This window comes from Hyperoodon ampullatus, assembly GCF_949752795.1.
Source record: "Hyperoodon ampullatus genome assembly, chromosome: 14".
Taxonomy (NCBI): Eukaryota; Metazoa; Chordata; class Mammalia; order Artiodactyla; family Ziphiidae; genus Hyperoodon; species Hyperoodon ampullatus.
The window spans coordinates 29,826,989-29,846,672 of NC_136927.1; the positions used below are offsets into that span (position 1 = coordinate 29,826,989).

The following is a 19,684-nucleotide window of genomic DNA, read 5'->3' on the forward strand; positions in this document are numbered from 1 at the left end:
TGTATTAGAGAAACCATTAGGCATTTCTGATGAGGAAATTACATGGTGTACTGGCCATAATGGAATTTGGAATATAGGAAATCATCACATCACCATTGGCATCCAATGCGTCATTATTGCCAACATACCTAGTGGGCATGTCCAGGAGACTTGCCCTTTTATTGGTTGATTTTTGGTTAAGGACTCACCTATCTGGTATCTGCCACACTCAGCACACACCTCACAAGATTCCTTGAGTGGAAGACTATGGCATGGAGCCATGTGCAAAAGAACCAACAGAAAAATACCTTCCTAAATCCTCTTGCTCTTTGCAGGGCACTATTGGACATCCAACATTTATCCTCCGGAATGTTGGCCATTACCTATGTTTCCCTATAGATAAAACATTAGTGGAAGGTTTTAAACATCGGATTCAATACTAGGCATTTTCTTGTACACGCGTCTATTGCTGCAGGAATTTAAAACCCTGGGGGCAGAGTACATTTTATTCTTATTTGCAGCATAAGGCATAACATGCTCCGAAATATACACATCGCTGTGGCCTCTACTGTCCCTGGAACAGTATGATGCCGTCGACCTCAGGGACGATTGGAGATAGCTGTCATTCAGTGCCTGGGATGGCAGCGAGTGTTTATAAGGGTCCGAGGGGCACCTCCCAATAACTAAGCGTTGGTCATCCCCGTAGGAGTGGAGGAAAGGGTTATCGGAGGTGTGGTCTGGTAAGAGAGACTTGCTCCGTTTGCTGACCTCCAGACCCTGGGGGAAAAGGGAGCCTTTGTTCCCCGAGAGTTTGCTGGAGGGGACACTAAAGAGACTCCCGTACAAGTTTCCCTCCAGAAGCCGCTCCCTGTCCTTGAGGCTTATGCTCCGGGAGGGCCTGCTAAGGTCCACCTCCCTGGGTTTGTCGAGGATGTTATCGTAGGAATGCTGCCGGCTAATCCTCAGCTTGTTCTTTTGGAACTGGAGGGCGCTGTTCTGTGCCCAGTCCTGCTGGTAGACCTCCTCCTGGGTAGCTGGGTTACCTGTCTCCTGAAGCATCTGGTCTTCGTCAATGTCATAGAGGTTCCCCATCCGCAGGCAGGAGTCGCATTTGAAGGGGGATCTCATGGTGAAGTGGCCTGAATAGGTGGGCAGGTTGGACAGGCAGCTCCTGCAGTGTGTGGAGTTCTGCCGGTACCGGTCGCTGCCCTCGCTATGAGGGGAACTCTTGTCTTTCAAGGTGAAGTGCTTGGAGTAGAGTTTATACTGGTCATTGTTGGGGAGCCCATCTTCATTGTGCAGGGGGCTCCTGTTCATGGGCAGTGTGGAGTCCCCCTTGCGGAAACTGTCGCCGTGGTCCTGGTAGACACTGGAGAAGTCCACGTTCTCGGGAAGGGCCATGTTTTCGACAAACTGGGGAGGATCGAGGTGGAAACTGGGTTCCCTCTCCCCATCAATGGTGTAGATCTTGTCCCTGGGGGAGCTCGCTTTGGTTTTCAGGTAGGAGCGCTCGACCTCACTGCAGTCCTTGGGGTATTTGGAGGCCATTGACCTTTTGAAGTTGTCCTTGGCCTTGTGGTTCTTACTGTTGTCAGGCTCCCGGTGGCACGTGGCCCGGCTCGAAGTTTCTGAGATGTCCGAGTGGGCCACCTCTTCTGGAAGGTACCTAGGACTCTTTAGGGAGTAGCTCCTGTTCTCCACGGTTCCCTCATCCCTCTGGGAGACTGGGTTCTGGGTCAGCGAATCTTGGCGTAGAGATTCCATGGATTTCTTCCAAAGCTGCCGGGGCCTGGAGTTCCCTTTGGGTTCCGTGCTCACGGCCACCTCCACCGTGTTAGGGTTAGACTCATTGAGAGTCAGAGGGTGCTGGCCCTGGAACACGTAGTTGTTGAGGTTATCCTTGTGCCTGTTGGCCACGAAGGTTTGCAGTTCATTCATGTTGTCCCCAAAAATGCTGTCTTTCCCCTGAAAGGACCTGTTGTCTGAATATATCAAGTTTCCCTTATCTGGAACCATGTCCATGATGAGGGATCCTCTTTGAATGAAGTCAGCAGCCCTTTTGGGGGAATCCATTCTTGAGGAGTTCACGTTGGACAAGTTGGAAGTGTTTTTGGCTGACCGAAGGAGTTTTAACATGTTGCTCTGGGATCCAGTCAGATTGAAGTCTGGAGACTTCTTCTTTTCTTCAATGTGCACCCCGTGAATGCAGCTGTAAATGCCCTGTGGGGAGGAGCGCAAAACACCATCAGCAGCAGCAAGGACATGAAACCATTTCACACCTGAACTGTACCTGCAAAGGTGAGACATGACCTTCTTATAGGAGTCCCAGAGAAACAGTGAAATCCAGTCTGAATCCTGATAATGTTTCTTAAATGTATGAGACCAGTGGCAAAGCATCAGGCTTATCTTGTCGCTCTGGCACTTTTAGATTATCTGATTTATTTAGATTACCAAGATTATCCGACACTTTTGCCAATAGTCATACATAGAGCTTGAGAAAAAATATCCACTAATCCTCATACAACTATAAGGGTCTCAGCACCTCCAAACTGGCGTGTAAGGATTTGGTTGACCCTCCCAACACCCCAGTCACCAACCCTTACTTTTATTAAAGTTTCCCAGGATCATCTTTGGACTTTGGATACCAGAGAGTCAGCTATTGACAAACAAACTGAGTCAGCATACAAGGATCACCAATCATTGATTCCTTTGGGGAATTACTGCTACCCCTAGACTGAAGCTATCAATTAAAGCATGAGACCCAATATTTATCTTAAGGAAATAAAAACACTAAAAAAGTATACATGCACCCCAATGTTCATCACACCATTATTTACGGTAGCCAAGATATGGAAGCAACTGAAGTGTTCATTGATAGAGGAATAGAAAAGAAGATGTGGTATGTACACACAGACATACAGATACACACACACACACACACACACACAATGGAATAGTACTCAGCCATAAAAAAGAATGAAATCTTGCCATTTGTGACAACATAGATGGACCTAGAGGGTATTATGCTGAGATAAGTCAGACAGAGAAAGACAAATACCATATGATTTCACTTGTATGTGGAATCTAAAACCAAAACAAATGAACAGCCATAACAAAACAAAACCAGATTCAATAGAAACAGAGAACAAACTGGTAGTTGCCAGAGGGGAGGGGGTTAGACAGATGGGTGAAACTGGTGAAGGGGATTAAGAGGTAAAATCTTCAGCTTTAAGATAAATAAGTCATGGAGATATAATGTATAGAAAATATAGTCAATACTATTCTAATAACTTTGTATGTGATAGATGGTAACTAAAGTTATTATGGTGATTATTTCATAATGTATAAAAATACTGAGTCACTATGTAGTACACCTGATACACAATATTGTAAGCCAATTATACTTCAAGTTAAAACCTCTGGAACAGTCTCTCCCAGCTCCACCACCCACCCACCCCCGACAAAAGGAAGAAGAAGACCTGAGACCCATGTGTGGTCAATCAGACTTTTTTTTGGAGGAATAGACATAGATGGTGGGATCATATGACATCATATGGTTTGAACCGCTGGAGCTCCCTTCTTGGACTTTTCACTTACCCACTCAATATATATATATTCTTTGTGTTTTGGCTGTGTGAGAATTTGTTGAGCATAGTAGAGTTTTAGTTACTAAGAAGAGTGGAGAGTCCTGATGACACAGTGGTGCTGCATTTAAATCCATCCAGGGAACTGAGTGACTGAAGGACTTGGGGGTAGCTCAGATATAAGCACCCCCATCCATACATCTCTTGTTTTCCACTCCACCTTCTTCCTGTGTTAAAAATAACTGTTGGCTTCCCTGGTGGCGCAGTGGTTGGGAGTCCGCCTGCCGATGCAGGGGACATGGGTTCATGCCCCGGTCCGGGAAGATCCCACATGCCACGGAGTGGCTGGGCCCCTGAGCCATGGCCGCTGAGCCTGCGCGTCTGGAGCCTGTGCTCCGCAACGGGAGAGGCCACAACAGTGAGAGGCCCGCGTACCGCAAAAAACAAACAAACAAATAAAACCTGTTTACTTTTCCTTGAAAGTAACTCAGGGGCAGAGCTCTTGATTCATTCTACAATAATAGGCAAAAGAGCATCAGTGGTATTGTGGTTTGTGCTCCTCCCTTCCCCACTCCTGCCCCCAGATTTTGGCTGCGGTACCTAAAGGGGAACAGTTCAGTCCAGGCTGCAGGATTTGACCTGGTCCTCCCAAGACTGACAGGGAGCTGGCCCAAGAAGGGGTTTGTTTGTAAAAGGGATGCGGTAGCTACTGCTGCTGACTTTGGCATAAACTAGTGGGGACTATGGGTCGGTAACTCTGGACTCTTATACAGGCTCCATCAATTCCCCATGGTGGGGATGCACTGAACCTGCAGGGATGCTCACAGAACTGTGACAGCCTCAACCTGTTTGCACTGCTGCGTTTTTCTTGTAGTTTTCTAGAGACAGTCTCCACTCCGTCGAGGAACAGTAAACAGAAAAGCCTACAGTTGTGCATTTGAGCTTCTCTTTCTCTGACCCCCTTCAACCCCAGGCTGCACGGTGAAGGCTCCCTGAGGCCAAGGCCCTGGCATCGGGCACTTCCCACCTGCTGCAGCCTTACCTTTAGTCTTTTTCTCGATGCTGTGTGGTCTCCTTCCCTGTTCCCTCCCAGGAAGCAGTGTCTCCTCATTGCTTCCAGGGCTGCTGGACGTCAAAATCATACGAACGCACCGTGTATTTCACATAGCACAGTGCTTTTGAATCTTTTATGTTAACGTATGCCTTCCCTGTCCAATTTAGTAATGTAATAATCTCCTACAATGACCTAGAGGGATTCTGCTACTATGGGTGGAAATCAGTGTGTCTCCTACATGTTTGAATCGGCCAAGATCATAGCCTTTTTTTCCTGTTGTTAGCATTATGAAAACACTAGTTTTTAAATTTTTTCTAACTTTGCAATTTTATTTTAATGAGCTCCCCTCCTCCTTTTAGAGACTTTGAGAACTTGCTTCCACCCTTCGCCATCAGGGCAGTGTGCTCCCGCCCGCCGAGATGAGCTGGTTGTCTCTGTATTTGCAGGAGGCCCACAGAAGTGGCCAGGGAGCTGAGCTATGTTTCAGGAGCAGAGAGGACGGCTGCTGACTGCTTTTTCTCATCCCTGGTTTCCCCTGGGACTCACACAACACAGCTAAGGCAGTTCCCAGGTGCTGATCTGCCTGGCAAAGCCTCGGGAAGGAGTCAACGTGGTGTCTGTACCCCAGGTTTGGATGAAAGTGTTCTCCAACTAAGTTGACCCATCTTCCAGATGTGCTGATGAGGAGGTGGGGTGTGTATTACAGAAGGATGGGAAGAGTCAGAGACCTGGAACTCACTGGAAATGAGCCCCAGCTCCATCCTTTTTTAGCTCTGTGACCTTGGCTGAGCAACTACATCTTTTTGAGCCTCAAGTTCCACATCTGTAAGATGGGAATCATACACTCTAAGGTGGGTACGAGGGCAAGATCTGATAATGCAAGCAAAGCACCTGACATGGAAGGGGCTCCATAAATGCTAGTGGGTGAGCTGCTCAGTCATCCCCTATCTGCCCTCCCTGCTTGTCACCTCACCTCTCTCTCCTCACACTAGTACGAGCACACAGCGCCCGTTTGATTGAAGCTGCAGATTTGCTCTGGAAAGCCACTGCAGCTTTCTGATTAGATAAGTTGCCTAAACCCTACCTCAGGAGCCAAATCCCTGGGCTGGAGTTTCTTTCTTCCTTGCAGAGTTCTTTCTTTCCTCCTCCCTATTATTCATAGATTCCAGCTACCTTTTATGGGTGGTGGAAATAAGATGCCCTCTCGGCCCTATAATGGGCTCAGATGAAATGAGCATTGAAGGCTCAATGTGCCATTCCAGACAGTTTGCTCTGTTCCACCCCCCGCCCCCTTTCTCACTGGGGCGATACTGTCCTCCTTGGTTCCTTGGTGCCTGGGCCTGGTCCCTAAAGTGTCTGCTATGGTCTGCATGTTTGTGTACCCCACCTCCCAATTCATATGCGGAGATCCTAGTCCCAAAGGTGATGGTATTAGTGGTAGGTAGCTGCTTATGTCATGAGGTCCAAGGTGGGGCCTTTGGGAGGAGCCCTCCTGAATGGGATAAGTGCTCTTGTAAAAGAGGCCCCACAGAGCTCCCTCATCCCTTCAACACAAGGGGAAATCTGCAACCCAGAACAGGGTCCTCACCCGACCACACTGGCACCCTGATCTCGGACTTCCAGCCCCCAGAACTGTAAGCAATACATTTCTATTGTTGATAAAGCACCCAGTCTGTGGTATTTTGTTATAGCAGCCCGAATGGACTAAGACAGTATCTGACTTCTATTCTGTCGGTTCCCATTGTGGGTCAGCCAGAAGTTGCTGCAAGCTCTCCTCTGGGCTCGTTGGGAAGATGCCACGGTTTCCACCTCCCTGGTCTCTGGCTTTGCTACATCTCCCATTCCTCACATCTCTGGAGACAACCGAGGTGGTTCTTTATTGCTGGTGACAGTGAATATTTTTTTCAACATGAAAGGGGCAGCATTGCGGAGAGAAAACAAAAGTTAAGAGCATCCCACAGAAGAGAGGACGCGTTTTTGTAAGTCGTAATAAACAAAGGCCACAGCTGTGGGAGAAACTTGGTTCTAATGTAAAATAAATGACTCTGTGAACTCTGACCTTCACCCTTGGCCGTACTAGGAGGGCGGGCATCTGAGGTTTGCATTTGTGTCCCATGGGACATGGGGTCCTCTCTCCTCTAGGGATGGGGAGACAGAAGTTCCAGTTCCAGCTTGTCAAGGCACAACACAGCAATGCTGTGCCCAGTCCCCCCTTCACCCCCGTCCCTCAAGATGCTTGGAATGGGAGTGAGGGATTTAGTCCATTTCTCATAGTGACAATCCTGTTAACTTGGCTTCTTTAATGATATCTCGGACAGAGGGAACACTTGCAAAAACAAGCAGGATTTACAAGTAAAGGCAATAGTGTGCATTTGCTCATGGCAATCTCAGAATCATTTGGATATGGAAAGCCTTTAGTAACTGGTGAAGAGAATTAGCTTAAAGTTGGCTTAATACCTAGCTATATACATGCATGTTGTTACTTTTAAGCAATGTGTGTTTAGAGGCCATCAAGCTAATTAGGAAATATGTATTTGCATAGAACTCAAGTTTAGAGTGCCACTGAATGGAGAAAATAAATCCTCCTGACTAAGCCCATGTGTACCTTCTGGATCTCTTAAAACCACCAAATACTAAGAATACACAAGTTCCTCTTTAGATGATTATTTCATTTACATTAGCATATAAAATTAGATGTTTCTAACCACATATTTTTCACCATGTTTCAAATCCTAATTTGTTAAACTCTTTCAGAGTAAAAAAATTCCAAGGTGAGTAAACGGAAGAAATAGGTAGATAAATAGATGGATGGATAGATGGATAGATGGATGGATGAATGGATGGATGGACAGATGGATAGATGGATGGATGATTGACTGATTGCCAGGTGGATAGATAATGTTATACTGTGTTGGAAGATAAGTGAACGATATGTACGCATGTGCTTTTATTGTGATGCAAGGAAGTGAGTAGCTTGTATTTTTTTTTTTTTTTTTTTTTTTTTTTTGTGGTATGCGGGCCTCTCACTGTTGTGGCCTCTCCCGTTGCGGAGCACAGGCTCCGGATGCGCAGGCTCAGCAGCCATGGCTCACGGGCCCAGCCGCTCCGCGGCATATGGGATCCTCCCAGACCGGGGCACGAACCCGTATCCCCTGCATCGGCAGGCGGACTCTCAACCACTGCGCCACCAGGGAGGCCCAGTAGCTTGTATTTAAAAAGTAAAAATATATATGTGTTGTGTGCACATACATGTTGTGTAGTATGATTTGTATCAAATCTCTTGTGTTGCTTGTATTTGATGTTTGTTGCTTGTGTAAGAGTGTGGGCTCTGGCTGCTACTACACCACCTGGAGTCAAATCCTGGCTCCAGCAAGGCTGTGTGGTGTTGGGTAATTCCTCTAATCTCATAAATTTGAGTTTCCCCAATTCTGGGCCAATATCAGTACCTACCTCACAGAATTGGTTTGTAGGTTAAATGAAATGATGAGTATAAATTGCTTATATGGTGCCAGGGACATATATGTACCTACAAATATAAGCATTTTCCACAATTGTCATCATTATTGATGAATTATGACATGTGTACCTGTTTATGGCCACACACACGCCATATTGTGCAGCATGTAATGAGGTTTCTGTGGCTTGAAAGTGAGTGCACTTACTACAGCGCGTGTATTCTGTGCTGTGGTTTATGTCGTGTTGAATGTATATTTTGTTTCCTGTTTGATGTGTGTGCATTTTCTCATGGTTCTTCATGCCTGTGTTTCATTTCAGGCTCTGTTACATCATACACGCTTTTGTGGTTTGTTAGCTGCGTTCACACACACAACATGGCTTTGCACGTAGATTTCGTTTTGTCACACGTGATCTGTTGGAATGCATGCAAACATCGTAACATCCTACACAGGACTTTTAATAATGTCCTAGAGCATATCTGGGTGCTCATGAGGGAGGCCACAGACTGGCTGTGTTTGGCCCATGTGTTTTTCTAGTTGTCAATGGAATTAGTTACTAGTATTTAAAAGTTGAAAGTTTTCACATATAATCAGATGACTGCTTTCTCTTTTAAAAACTGGAAGACCTGATAAGACTGGCCCTGCCTTCCACTAAAACCATACTCAGCAGGAGTGGAGGATGACTGCCCCCTTTGGGTGTGGCGGGTTTTACGCAATATGTCTTAGTTCTCCACATTCTCCATTGTTCCCTCCCTTTGACACCAGGGTTCAGCTGCTATTTTTAATTTCACTTCTGCTATTTTTCTCACACCCGGCCTGCCTTACCTATTCACCTTCCATCTCTAGCTTACATCTGGCTTACGAAACTGGTGCCCTTCCGACGAATCCAAGAAGGGTTGATGGGTGAGGGGAGGGTGTGGAGACACCACACCCCCACCCAGGAGTCAAGAATCCCTGATTCTCTGGAAGCCCTGGCTTTTCTGGACCTGCCTGCCGCAGAGGGAGGTAGCCGCCAGGGGTACTGACCCTGCTGATGGAGAAGAGCAGGCCCGGCCGGTCAGAGCACAGGCCCGTGAAGCAGAAGCGCAGCTTCCAGTAGAAGAGGTGTTCCCAGATGAAGGTGATGAGGCTGAGGGCCATGGCGGCTGCCAGCATGTAGAACACACCCGCCATGTTGTCGACATCCAGCTGGCTGCTCATCACCTCGTTCTTCTCGTTGTGGCAGATCCCCGTGAGCCACAGGGTCTCCAGCTCTTCCATCTCCCCTGGACAGAAGACAAAAGCCACAGGCAGTAAGGAGCAGGGCATGCACTGTGGGGCGGATACCCCTGCATTTGGGACAGACACGTGTGATTTACAGCTGTGCAACCTCAATAGCGTGACTGAGCTCTCCTGGTCTGCGTTCACTCACTTGCAGGGTGAAGATGACGACAACACCACCTATGTGATATCGTTGTAGGAGGATGAAGTGAGATCACGTATAGAGAGAACTTGGCACAGTCCCTGTCTTTTTTTTTTTTTCTTGGTCATTATTATGTTCTTCCCACCCAGCTTTTCTCTATCCCTGGCCCCAACACCCACCCAAGCCTGGAACAGGACATGGGATAAGCTGGCCGAAGCCTACATTAGAAAGACTTGCATTCCCATTCTGACTTCGTCATATACTAGCTGTGTGACTTCAGAGCCACAGTGATCCTGTCTGTGAAATGGGTATTATAATAGTGTATACTCCCTCGAGTTCTAGGGAGGATATGAGCTCACATATGCAAAATTCCTAAATGTAGTGCCTGGCTCATGGTAAGTTCTCCTAAATAGGAGCCTTCATGGGTTGTTGTAAAGGAAGTGCCTAGCACAGTGCCTGGTACACAGTTGTCCTCAAATATATTTGTTTCTTCTTTCCTCTTCCTTTAGAACATCCAAGATTATTCCAAAAAGTCACCCCAAGTAGTGCACTTAGGGCACAAAGTGTTCCTTGAAAAGAAACATCCTAGTCGGCTCTGAATGGCCCCTTGCAGACTAAACACCTCCCCACTTCAGTAGGCAGCTGAAGAAGCAGGTGGGGTTTGCAATGGAAAAAAAAAAAGTAGGCACGGTTGGCATTATTTTATCTCTCTTTTATGCACATTTTATCCAGTTGTCATTTAGGAGGAAATTCTCTGGTCTAAATGTCTAGTAATTATACTAACTGTCTAGCAATTCACTAGACTATGATTCAGGTCTTTAAAAATTATCCTTCAAAAACAGTGAAAATCAAGGAAGATGCATAGAATGTTAAATGAACACTATGACTATATTGTATATACATATGATGTCTAAGACATAAAAGATGTATGGGATTAAGAAATACAAACTACTCTGCATAAAATATATAAACAACAAGGATATATTGTACAGCACAGGGAAATATAGCCATTATTTTGTAATAACTTGAGGTGGAGTATAATCCATAAAGATATTGAATCACTATGTCATACAATTTAAACTAATATTGTAAGTCAACTATACTTCAATAAAAAACACTTGCAGAGGGATGCGGTGGGCGTGGTCTGGAGCCAGGAAGTTGCAGCTGCTGCCCCCGCTGCCGCCGTGATGTGCACAGGTCCTCGCCTGGGTGTTCATTCCGCAGCCTGTCAGGTGACCGGTGTTGCGGCCACTGCAGCCACCCGCAGGACCCCTGGGCACGGAGTATGAGCCACCTTGGTGCCTAGTCCCTGAGGCAGGGACGTCCTGGCCCAGAAAAGAACGCTGTTTAGGTGCGGCCTAACGACCTAAGTGAGGCACTGAAGCTGCCTGGGAAAGGGCAAGGCCCGCGTTGCCGAGCTTGGGCTCAGAGCCCTGGATTTGTTTGGGTTAGTGGAGATTATAAAAAAGCAAAAACTGGGGCATCCCTGGTGGCACAGTGGTTGAGAGTCCGCCTGCCAATGCAGGGGACGCGGGTTCATGCCCCGGTCCGGGAAGATCCCACATGCCGCAGAGCGGCTGGGCCCGTGAGCCATGGCCACTGGGCCTGCGCGTCTGGAGCCTGTGCTCCGCAGCGGGAGAGGCCACAACAGTGAGAGGCCCGCGTACCGCAAAAAAAAAAAAAAAGCAAAAACTGGTGAGGATAGAGACCAATGCTAGCAGGAATACAGGGAAAGAAAAAATCTCATGCTCAGTTGCTGGAGAAATAAGAAAAGGGAGGCATAAAGACGGTTAGAAACTTGTCCTAAGCCAGTTAGCTCAAAAGTGGAAGAGCTAGGATTCAAATCCAGAGAACTGTCCACTTCAGACTGCATTCTGGGAGAAAGTAGTATAATTTACAAAAGGAGAAATGAGATAACACATCGTTTCCTAGAAGAGCATTTACCAATTCCCAGTCTGTGGTGCTTAACTCCCTGTGGGATCTTGGTTCCCAGGCCAGAGGTTGGGCCCGAGCTCCTGTGGTCGGAGCTCTGAGTCCAAACTGCTGGACTAACAGAGAACCTCAGACTCCAGGGAATATCAATTGGAGTGGGGCTTCCTGGAGGTCCTCATCTCAGCACCAAGACCCAGCTCTATCCAACTGCCTGCAAACTCCAGTGCTGGACAGCTCAGGCCAAACAACCAGTGAAACAGGAATATAGCACCACACATCAAAAAAAAAAAAAAAAAAAAAAAAGAAACAACAAAAAAATATGTTACGGACGAAGGAGCAAGGTAAAAACCTACAAGACCAAATAAATGAAGACAAAATAGGCAACCCACCTGAAAAAGAATTCAGAGCAATTATAGTAAAGATGATCCAAAATCTCGGAAACAGAATGGAGAAAATACAAGAAACATTTAACAAGGATCTAGAAGAACTAAAGAGCAAACAAACAGTGATGAACAACACAAGTACTGAAATTAAAAATACTCTACAAGGGGGCTTCCCTGGTGGCGCAGTGGTTGAGGGTCCGCCTGCAGATGCAGGGGACACAGGTTTGTGTCCCGGTCCAGGAAGATCCCACATGCCGTGGAGTGGCTAGGCCCGTGAGCCATGGCTGCTGAGTCTGTGTGTCCGGAGCCTGTGCTCCACAATGGGAGAGGCCACAACAGTGAGAGGCTCGCGTACTGGGAAAAAAAACCCAACTCTACAAGGAATCAATAACAGAATAACTGAGGCAGAAGAATGGATAAGTGAGCTGGAAGATAAAATGGTGGAAATAACTGCCAGGGAGCAGAATAAAGAAAAAAGAATGAAAAGAATTGAGGACAGTCTCAGAGACCTCTGGGGCAACACTAAACGTACCAACATTCGAATTATAGGGGTCCCAGAAGAAGAAGAGAAAACGAAAGGGTCTGAGAAAATATTTGAAGAGATTATAGTCCAAAACTTCCCTAACATGGGAAAGGAAATAATCAAGTCCAGGAAAAACCCAAAGAGAAACATGCCGAGACACATATTAATCAAACTATCAAAAATTAAAAACTAGGAAAAAATGTTAAAAGCAGTAAGGGGAAAGCAACAAATAACACAAGGGAATCCCCATAAGGTCAACAGCTGATTTTTCAGCAGAAACTCTGCAAACCAGAAAGGAGTGGCAGGACATATTTAAAGTGATGAAAGGGAAAAACCTACAACCAAGATTAGTCTACCCAGCAAGGATCTCATTCAGATTCGATGGAGAAATTAAAACCTTTACAGGTAAGCAAAAGTTAAGAGAATTCAGCACCACCAAACCAGCTTTACAACAAATGCTAAAGGAACTTCTCTAGGCAGGAAACACAAGAGAAGGAAAAGACCTACAAAAACAAACCCAAAACAATTAAGAAAATGGTAACAGGAACATACATATCGATAATTACCTTAAATGTAAATGGATTAAATGCTCCAACCAAAAGACATAGACTGGCTGAATGGATACAAAAACAAGACCCATACAAATGCTGTCTACAAGAGACCCACTTCAGACCTAGAGACACATACAGACTGAAAGTGAGGGGATGGAAAAAGTTATTCCATGTAAATGGAAATCAAAAGAAAGCTGGAGTAGCAATTCTCATATCAGACAAAATAGACTTTAAAATAAATATTATTACAAGAGACAAAGAAGGACACTACATAATGATCAAGGGATCAATCCAAGAAGAAGGTATAACAATTGTAAATATTTATGCACCCAACATAGGAGTACCTCAATACATAAGGCAAATGCTAAAAGCCATAAAAGGGGAAATCGATAGTAACACAATAATAGTAGGGGACTTTAACACCCCACTTTCACTAATGGACAGATCATCCAAAATGAAAATAAATAAGGAAACGCAAGCTTTAAATAACACGTTAAACGAGATGGACTTAACAGATATTTATAGGACATTCCAACCAAAAACAACAGAATACACTTTCATCTCAAGTGCTCGTGGAACATTCTCGAGGATAGACCATATCTTGGGTCACAAATCAAGCCTTGGTAAATTTAAGAAAATTGAAGTCATGTCAAATATCTTTTCCAACCACAACTCTATGAGACTAGATGTCAATTACAGGAAAAAAAACAGTAAAAAATAGAAACACATGGAGGTTAAACAATTCACTACTAAATAGCCAAGAGATCACTGAAGAAATCAAAGAGGAAATCAAAAAATACCTAGAAACAAATGACAATGAAAACACAATGACCCAAAACCTATGGAATGCAGCAAAAGCAGTCCTAAGAGGGAAGTTTACAGCAATACAATCCTACCTCAAGAAACAAGAAAAATCTCAAATAAACAACCTAACCTTACACCTAAAGCAATGAGAGAAAGAAGAACAAAAAACCCCCAAACTTAGCAGGAGGAAAGAAATCATAAAGATCAGATCAGAAATAAATGAAAAAGAAATGAAGGAAATGATAGCAAAGAACAATAAAACTAAAAGCTGGTTCTTTGAGAAGATAACAAAATTGATAAACCATTACCCAGAGTCATCAAGAAATAAAGGAAGAAGATTCAAATCAATAGAATTAGAAATGAAAAAGAAGTAACAACTGACACTGCAGAAACACAAAGGATCATGAGAGATTACTACAAGCAACTATATGCCAACAAAATCGACAACCTGGAAGAAATGGACAAATTCTTAGAAAAGCACAACCTTCTGAGACTGAACCAGGAAGAAATAGAAAATATAAACAGACCAATCACAAGCACTGAAATTGAAACTGCGATTAAAAATCTTCCAACAAACAGAAGCCCAGGACCAGATGGTTTCACAGGTAAATTCTGTCAAACATTTAGAGAAGAGCTAACATGTATCCTTCTCAAACTCTTCCAAAATATAGCAGAGGAACACTTCCATACTCATTCTACAAGGCTACCATCACCCTGATACCAAAACCAGACAAAGATGTCACAAAAAAAGAAAACTACAGGCCACTATCTCAGATGAACATAGATGCAAAAATCCTCAACAAAATAGTAGCAAACAGACTCCAACAGCACATTAAAAGGATATTACATCATGATCAAGTGTGATTTATCCCAGGAAGGCAAGGATTATTCAATATACACAAATCAATCAATGTGATACAGCATATTAACAAATTGAAGGATAAAAACCGTATGATAATCTCAATAGATGCAGAAAAAGCTTTTGACAAAATTCAACACCCAAATTTTATGATAAAAACTCTCCAGAAAGTAGGCATAGAGGGAACCAAACCTACCTCAACATAATAAAGGCCATATATGACAAACCTGCAGCCAACATCGTTCTCAATGTTGATAAACTGAAACCATTTCCTCTAAGATCTGGAACAAGACAAGGTTGCCCACTCTCACTGCTATTATTCAATATAGTTTTGGAAGTTTTAGCCATAGCAATCAGAGAAGAAAAAGAAATAAAAGGAATCCAAATTGGAAAAGAAGTGAAACTGTCACTGTTTGCAGATGACACGATACTATACATAGAGAATCCTAAAGATGCTACCAGAAAACTACTAGAGCTAATCAATGAATTTGGTACAGTTGCAGGATACAAAATTAATGCACAGAAATGTCTTGCATTCCTATACACTAATGATGAAAAATCTGAAAGAGAAATTAAGGAAACACTCCCATTTACCACTGCAACAAAAAGAATAAAATATCTAGGAATAAACCTACCTAGGGAGACAAAAGACCTGTATGCAGAAAACAATAAGACACTGATGAAAGAAATTAAAGATGATACAAACAGGTGGAGAGATACACTATGTTCTTGGATTGGAAGAATCAACATTGTGAAAATGACTATACTACCCAAAGCAATCTATAGATTCAGTGCAATCCCTATCAAACTACCAATGGCATTTTTCACAGAACTAGAACAAAAAATTTCACAATTTGTATGGAAACACAAAAGACCCTGAATAGCCAAAACAATCTTGAGAAAGAAAAACGGAGCTGGAGGAATCAGGCTCCTGGACTTCAGACTATACTACAAAGTTACAGTAGTCAAGACAGTATGGTACTGGCACAAAAACAGAAATATGGATCAATGGAACAGGATAGAAAGCCCAGAGATAAACCCACGCACATATGATCACTTTATCTTTGATAAACGAGGCAAGAATAAACAATGGAGAAAAGATGGCCTCTTCATTAAGTGGTGCTGGGAAACCTGGACAGCTACATGTAAAAGAATGAAATTAGAACGCTCCCTAACACCATACACAAAAATAAACTCAAAATGGATTAAAGACCTACATGTAAGGCCAGACACTATAAAACTCTTAGAGGAAAACATAGGCAGAACACTCTATGACATACATCACAGCAAGATCCTTTTTGACCCACCTCCTAGAGAAATGGAAATAAAAACAAAAATAAACAAATGGGACCTAATGAAACTTAAAAGCTTTTTCACAGCAAATGAAACCATAAACAAGACGAAAAGACAACCCTCAGAATGGGAGAAAATATTTGCAAATGAAGCAACTGACAAAGGATTAATCTCCAAAATATATAAGCGGCTCATGCAGCTCAATATCAAAGAAACAAACAACCGAATCCAAAAATGGGCAGAAGACCTAAACAGACATTTCTCCAAAGATATACAGATTGCCAACAAACACATGAAAGAATGCTCAACATCATTAATCATTAGAGAAATGCAAATCAAAACTACAATGAGGTATCACCTCACACCAGTCAGAATGGCCATCATCAAAACATCTATGAACAATAAATGCTGGAGAGGGTGTGGAGAAAAGGTAACCCTCTTGCACTGTTGGTGGGAATGTCAACTGATACAGCCACTATGGAGAACAGTATGGAGGGTCCTTAAAAAACTAAAAATAGAACTACCATATGACCCAGCAATCCCATTACTGAGCATATACCCTGAGAAAACCATACTTCAAAAGGAGTCATGTACCACAATATGCATTGCAGCACTATTTACAATAACCAGGACATGAGAGCAACCTAAGTGTCCATCGACAGACAAATGGATAAAGAAGATATGGCATATATATACAATGGAATATTACTCAGCCATAAAAAGAAACGAAATTGAGTTATTTGTAGTGAGGTGGATGGACCTAGAGTCTGTCATACAGAGTGAAGCAAGTCAGAAAGAGAAAAACAAATACCGTATGCTAACACATATATATGGAATCTAAAAAAAAACAAAAGGTTCTGATGAACCTAGGGGCAGGACAGGAATAAAGGCACAGACGTGGAGTTGGACTCGAGGACACGGGGAGGGGTAAGGGTAAGCTGGGACGAAGTGAGAGAGTAGCATTGACATATATACACTACCAAATGTAAAACAGATAGCTAGTGGGAAGCAGCTGCATAGCACAGGGAGATCAGCTCGGTGCTTTGTGACCACCTTGAAGGGTGGGATAGGGAGGGTGGGAGGGAGAGGCAAGAGGGAGGGGATATGGGGATATACATATGCATATAGCTGATTCACTTTGTTATACAGCAGGAACTGACACAACACTGTAAAGCAATTATACTCCAATAAAGATGTAAAAAAAAAAAAACCCTGCAGAGAAAATAAAGGAAATACTCAAAATGTTTGATTTTCTTTTGAAGTTAGTAATCATAATTATTGGTTTCACATTGCTCTCTTTTTTAGGTTTTGTAAAATTTGTGTATATTGCTTTTGGTTTGTTCTCAGTCTTGAATGATTCGGCTGAACACAGAAATCTAAGTTGACAATTATTTTTCCTTGACCTTTTGAAGAAGTTATTAAGCGTCCTTCTGATCTGGACTGTAATTGTTGAGAAGTCAGCTCATAATCTATTTGTCATTACTTTCTATGCAATCTGTATTTTCTCTCTAATTGCTTTTGAGAATTTCATTTTGTCTTTGGTGTGGAATCTAGGTGTGAATGTTTTTATTTGTTCTGCTCTGGACTCAGTGTGACTCAGTGTGATTCTTCAATCTGATGATTCATAACTTTAATTCTGCAAAAATTTCACCCATTGTTGCTTCAGCTCTTAACTCTCCCCATCTTACTTTCTTTTAAGTTAATAGACTTTATTTTTTAGAATAGCTTTATATTTAGAGAAAAAAGGAGCAGAAAGTACAGAGAGTTCCCATACACTCCCTCTTTCCATTTCCTTTGTTTTCCCTTATTAACATCTGGCATTGATGTGGCACATTTTTATAATTTATGAACCAAATACATTATTATTAACTTACGTGTACAGTTTACATTAGGGTTCAGTCTTTGTGCTGTACAGTTCTGTGGGTTTTGCCAATGCTTAATGACATGTATCCACCATTACAGCATCATACAGAACAGTTTCAGTGCCCTAAACATCCCCTGGGCTCCAGCTGTTCATCCCTCCTCACCCCTCATTCCAACTCCTGGCAACCACTGATCTTTTAACTGTCTCTATAGTTTTACCTTTTCCAAACATCATATAGTTGGAACCATATAGTATGTAGCCTTTTCAGACAGGCTTCTTTCTCTTAACAAGATGCATTTAAGGCTCCTCTATATGTTTCCCTGGCTTGATAGATTTTTTTTTTTTTTATCTCTGAACCATATTACATTGCATGGATGTATAGTTTGTTTACCCATTCACTTACTGAAGGACATCTCGGTTGTTTAAAAGTCTAGGCAATTATGAACAAAGTTCTATAAGCATTCATGTTCAGGATTCTGTGTGGACGTAAGTTTTCAACTCATTTGGGTAAGTACCTAGGGGCATTACTGCTGGATTGTATGGTAAGACTTTGTTCAGCCTTGTAGGAACCTGCCAAACTGTCTTCCAAAGTGACTGCACCATTTTACATTCCCACCAGCAATGAATGAGGTTCCTGTTCATGTGACACATCCTTACCAGCATTGATTATGTGTCAGTGTTTTGGATTTTGACCATTCCAATAAGGTGTGTAGTGGTATCACATTGTTTTAATTTTCAGTTCCCTAATGACACATGATAATCCTATCTTTTCTTCTGCTGAAATTGTTTAAACTATTCTAGATCTTCTCATTGTATCTTCCAGGTTATTAACTCTGTTTTCATATTTTCCATTTCTTTATTGTTCCATCCTGCAGTTAGCTGATTCCCACAGATCTATTTTCCAGTTCATGAATTCCTTCATTAGTAATATTTGGCTTTATGTTTTTTTAATCTATTTTAATTGTGACATTCATCTGGCTCTTTTAAAATTCTGCCTATTCTTTTTATCATAAAGTCCTACTCTTTTGTTATGACTTTAAAAACTTTTATACATTTAATAATTTCACACCTACATTCTTTCAGATTATTCTCAGCCCCACACCCCATCCCTGCCCCCTTAGTTCTTGGGATTCTGATTCTTCTGTTTGCTGTGCATGCTGACTTTCATGGTGGATTACTTTCTCGTGGTATTTGTAACTTTTGACTATGAGCTAATCTTCAGCAGAGGTGTTCTCCCCCTAAACCCCATGGGACTCCCAAGCATCCTGGGCTACATGTAGGCATGTCCCTACAGAGGGGTTCTGAGTTTGCTTCTGCCATGGTTCCAGGGCCCTTCAAAGTACCAGTTTTCATATAAAATAAATTTTACTGTAATTACTGCACCATTTAAGTAATATACACTTAGATCTCCATACTCATTGGGTTTTAATTTCTCACTCAGCTTCAAATGGATGGCAAGCTCCTTGTACTTTCTTTGCTTTGATGGACAGTTTTTTCTAGTCTCCTTTTCCTGGACTCATTGACTCATTGACAGTCTCAGATTTATGCAGTGGTATCATTTTCTACCCTCCTTGCACAGTTCAGGGTCCCCACGTGGATATTAAAGCCCCAGGCTCCATCCCTACTGCCTGTATCCCTGTAGGCACCTCAGCTGAAACATACCATGAGAATATCCCATTCCCCTCTGTTTCTTTTTTTTTTTATTTTTATTTTTATTTTTTTTTATTAGTTTCTGCTTTATAACAAAGTGAATCAGTCATACATACACATCTGTTCCCACATCCCTTCCCTATTGCATCTCCCTCCCTCCCACCCTCCCTATCCCACCCCTCCAGGCGGTCACAAAGCACCGAGCTGATCTCCCTGTGCTCTGCGGCTGCTTCCCACTATCTATCTACCTTACGTTTGGTAGTGTATATATGTCCATGCCTCTCTTTCGCTTTGTCACAGCTTACCCTTCACCCTCCCCATATCCTCAAGTCCGTTCTCAAGTAGGTCTGT

The 19,684-nt window shown here is 43.1% G+C and overlaps 1 protein-coding gene across 1 annotated transcript in view; it reads right to left on the bottom strand.

The window, feature by feature from the left end:
• Window positions 1-399: 399 nt before the first annotated feature.
• GRIN2A (glutamate ionotropic receptor NMDA type subunit 2A) overlaps window positions 400-19,684 on the bottom strand; it is a gene marked incomplete at both ends in the record, with an annotated part of 172,435 nt that continues 153,150 nt past the window's right edge. The window contains 2 exons of the mRNA XM_079718995.1: window positions 400-2,199; window positions 9,099-9,337. Of these exons, the coding sequence (XP_079575121.1) occupies window positions 400-2,199; window positions 9,099-9,337 (2,039 nt within the window). The remainder of the gene's footprint in view (window positions 2,200-9,098; window positions 9,338-19,684) is intronic.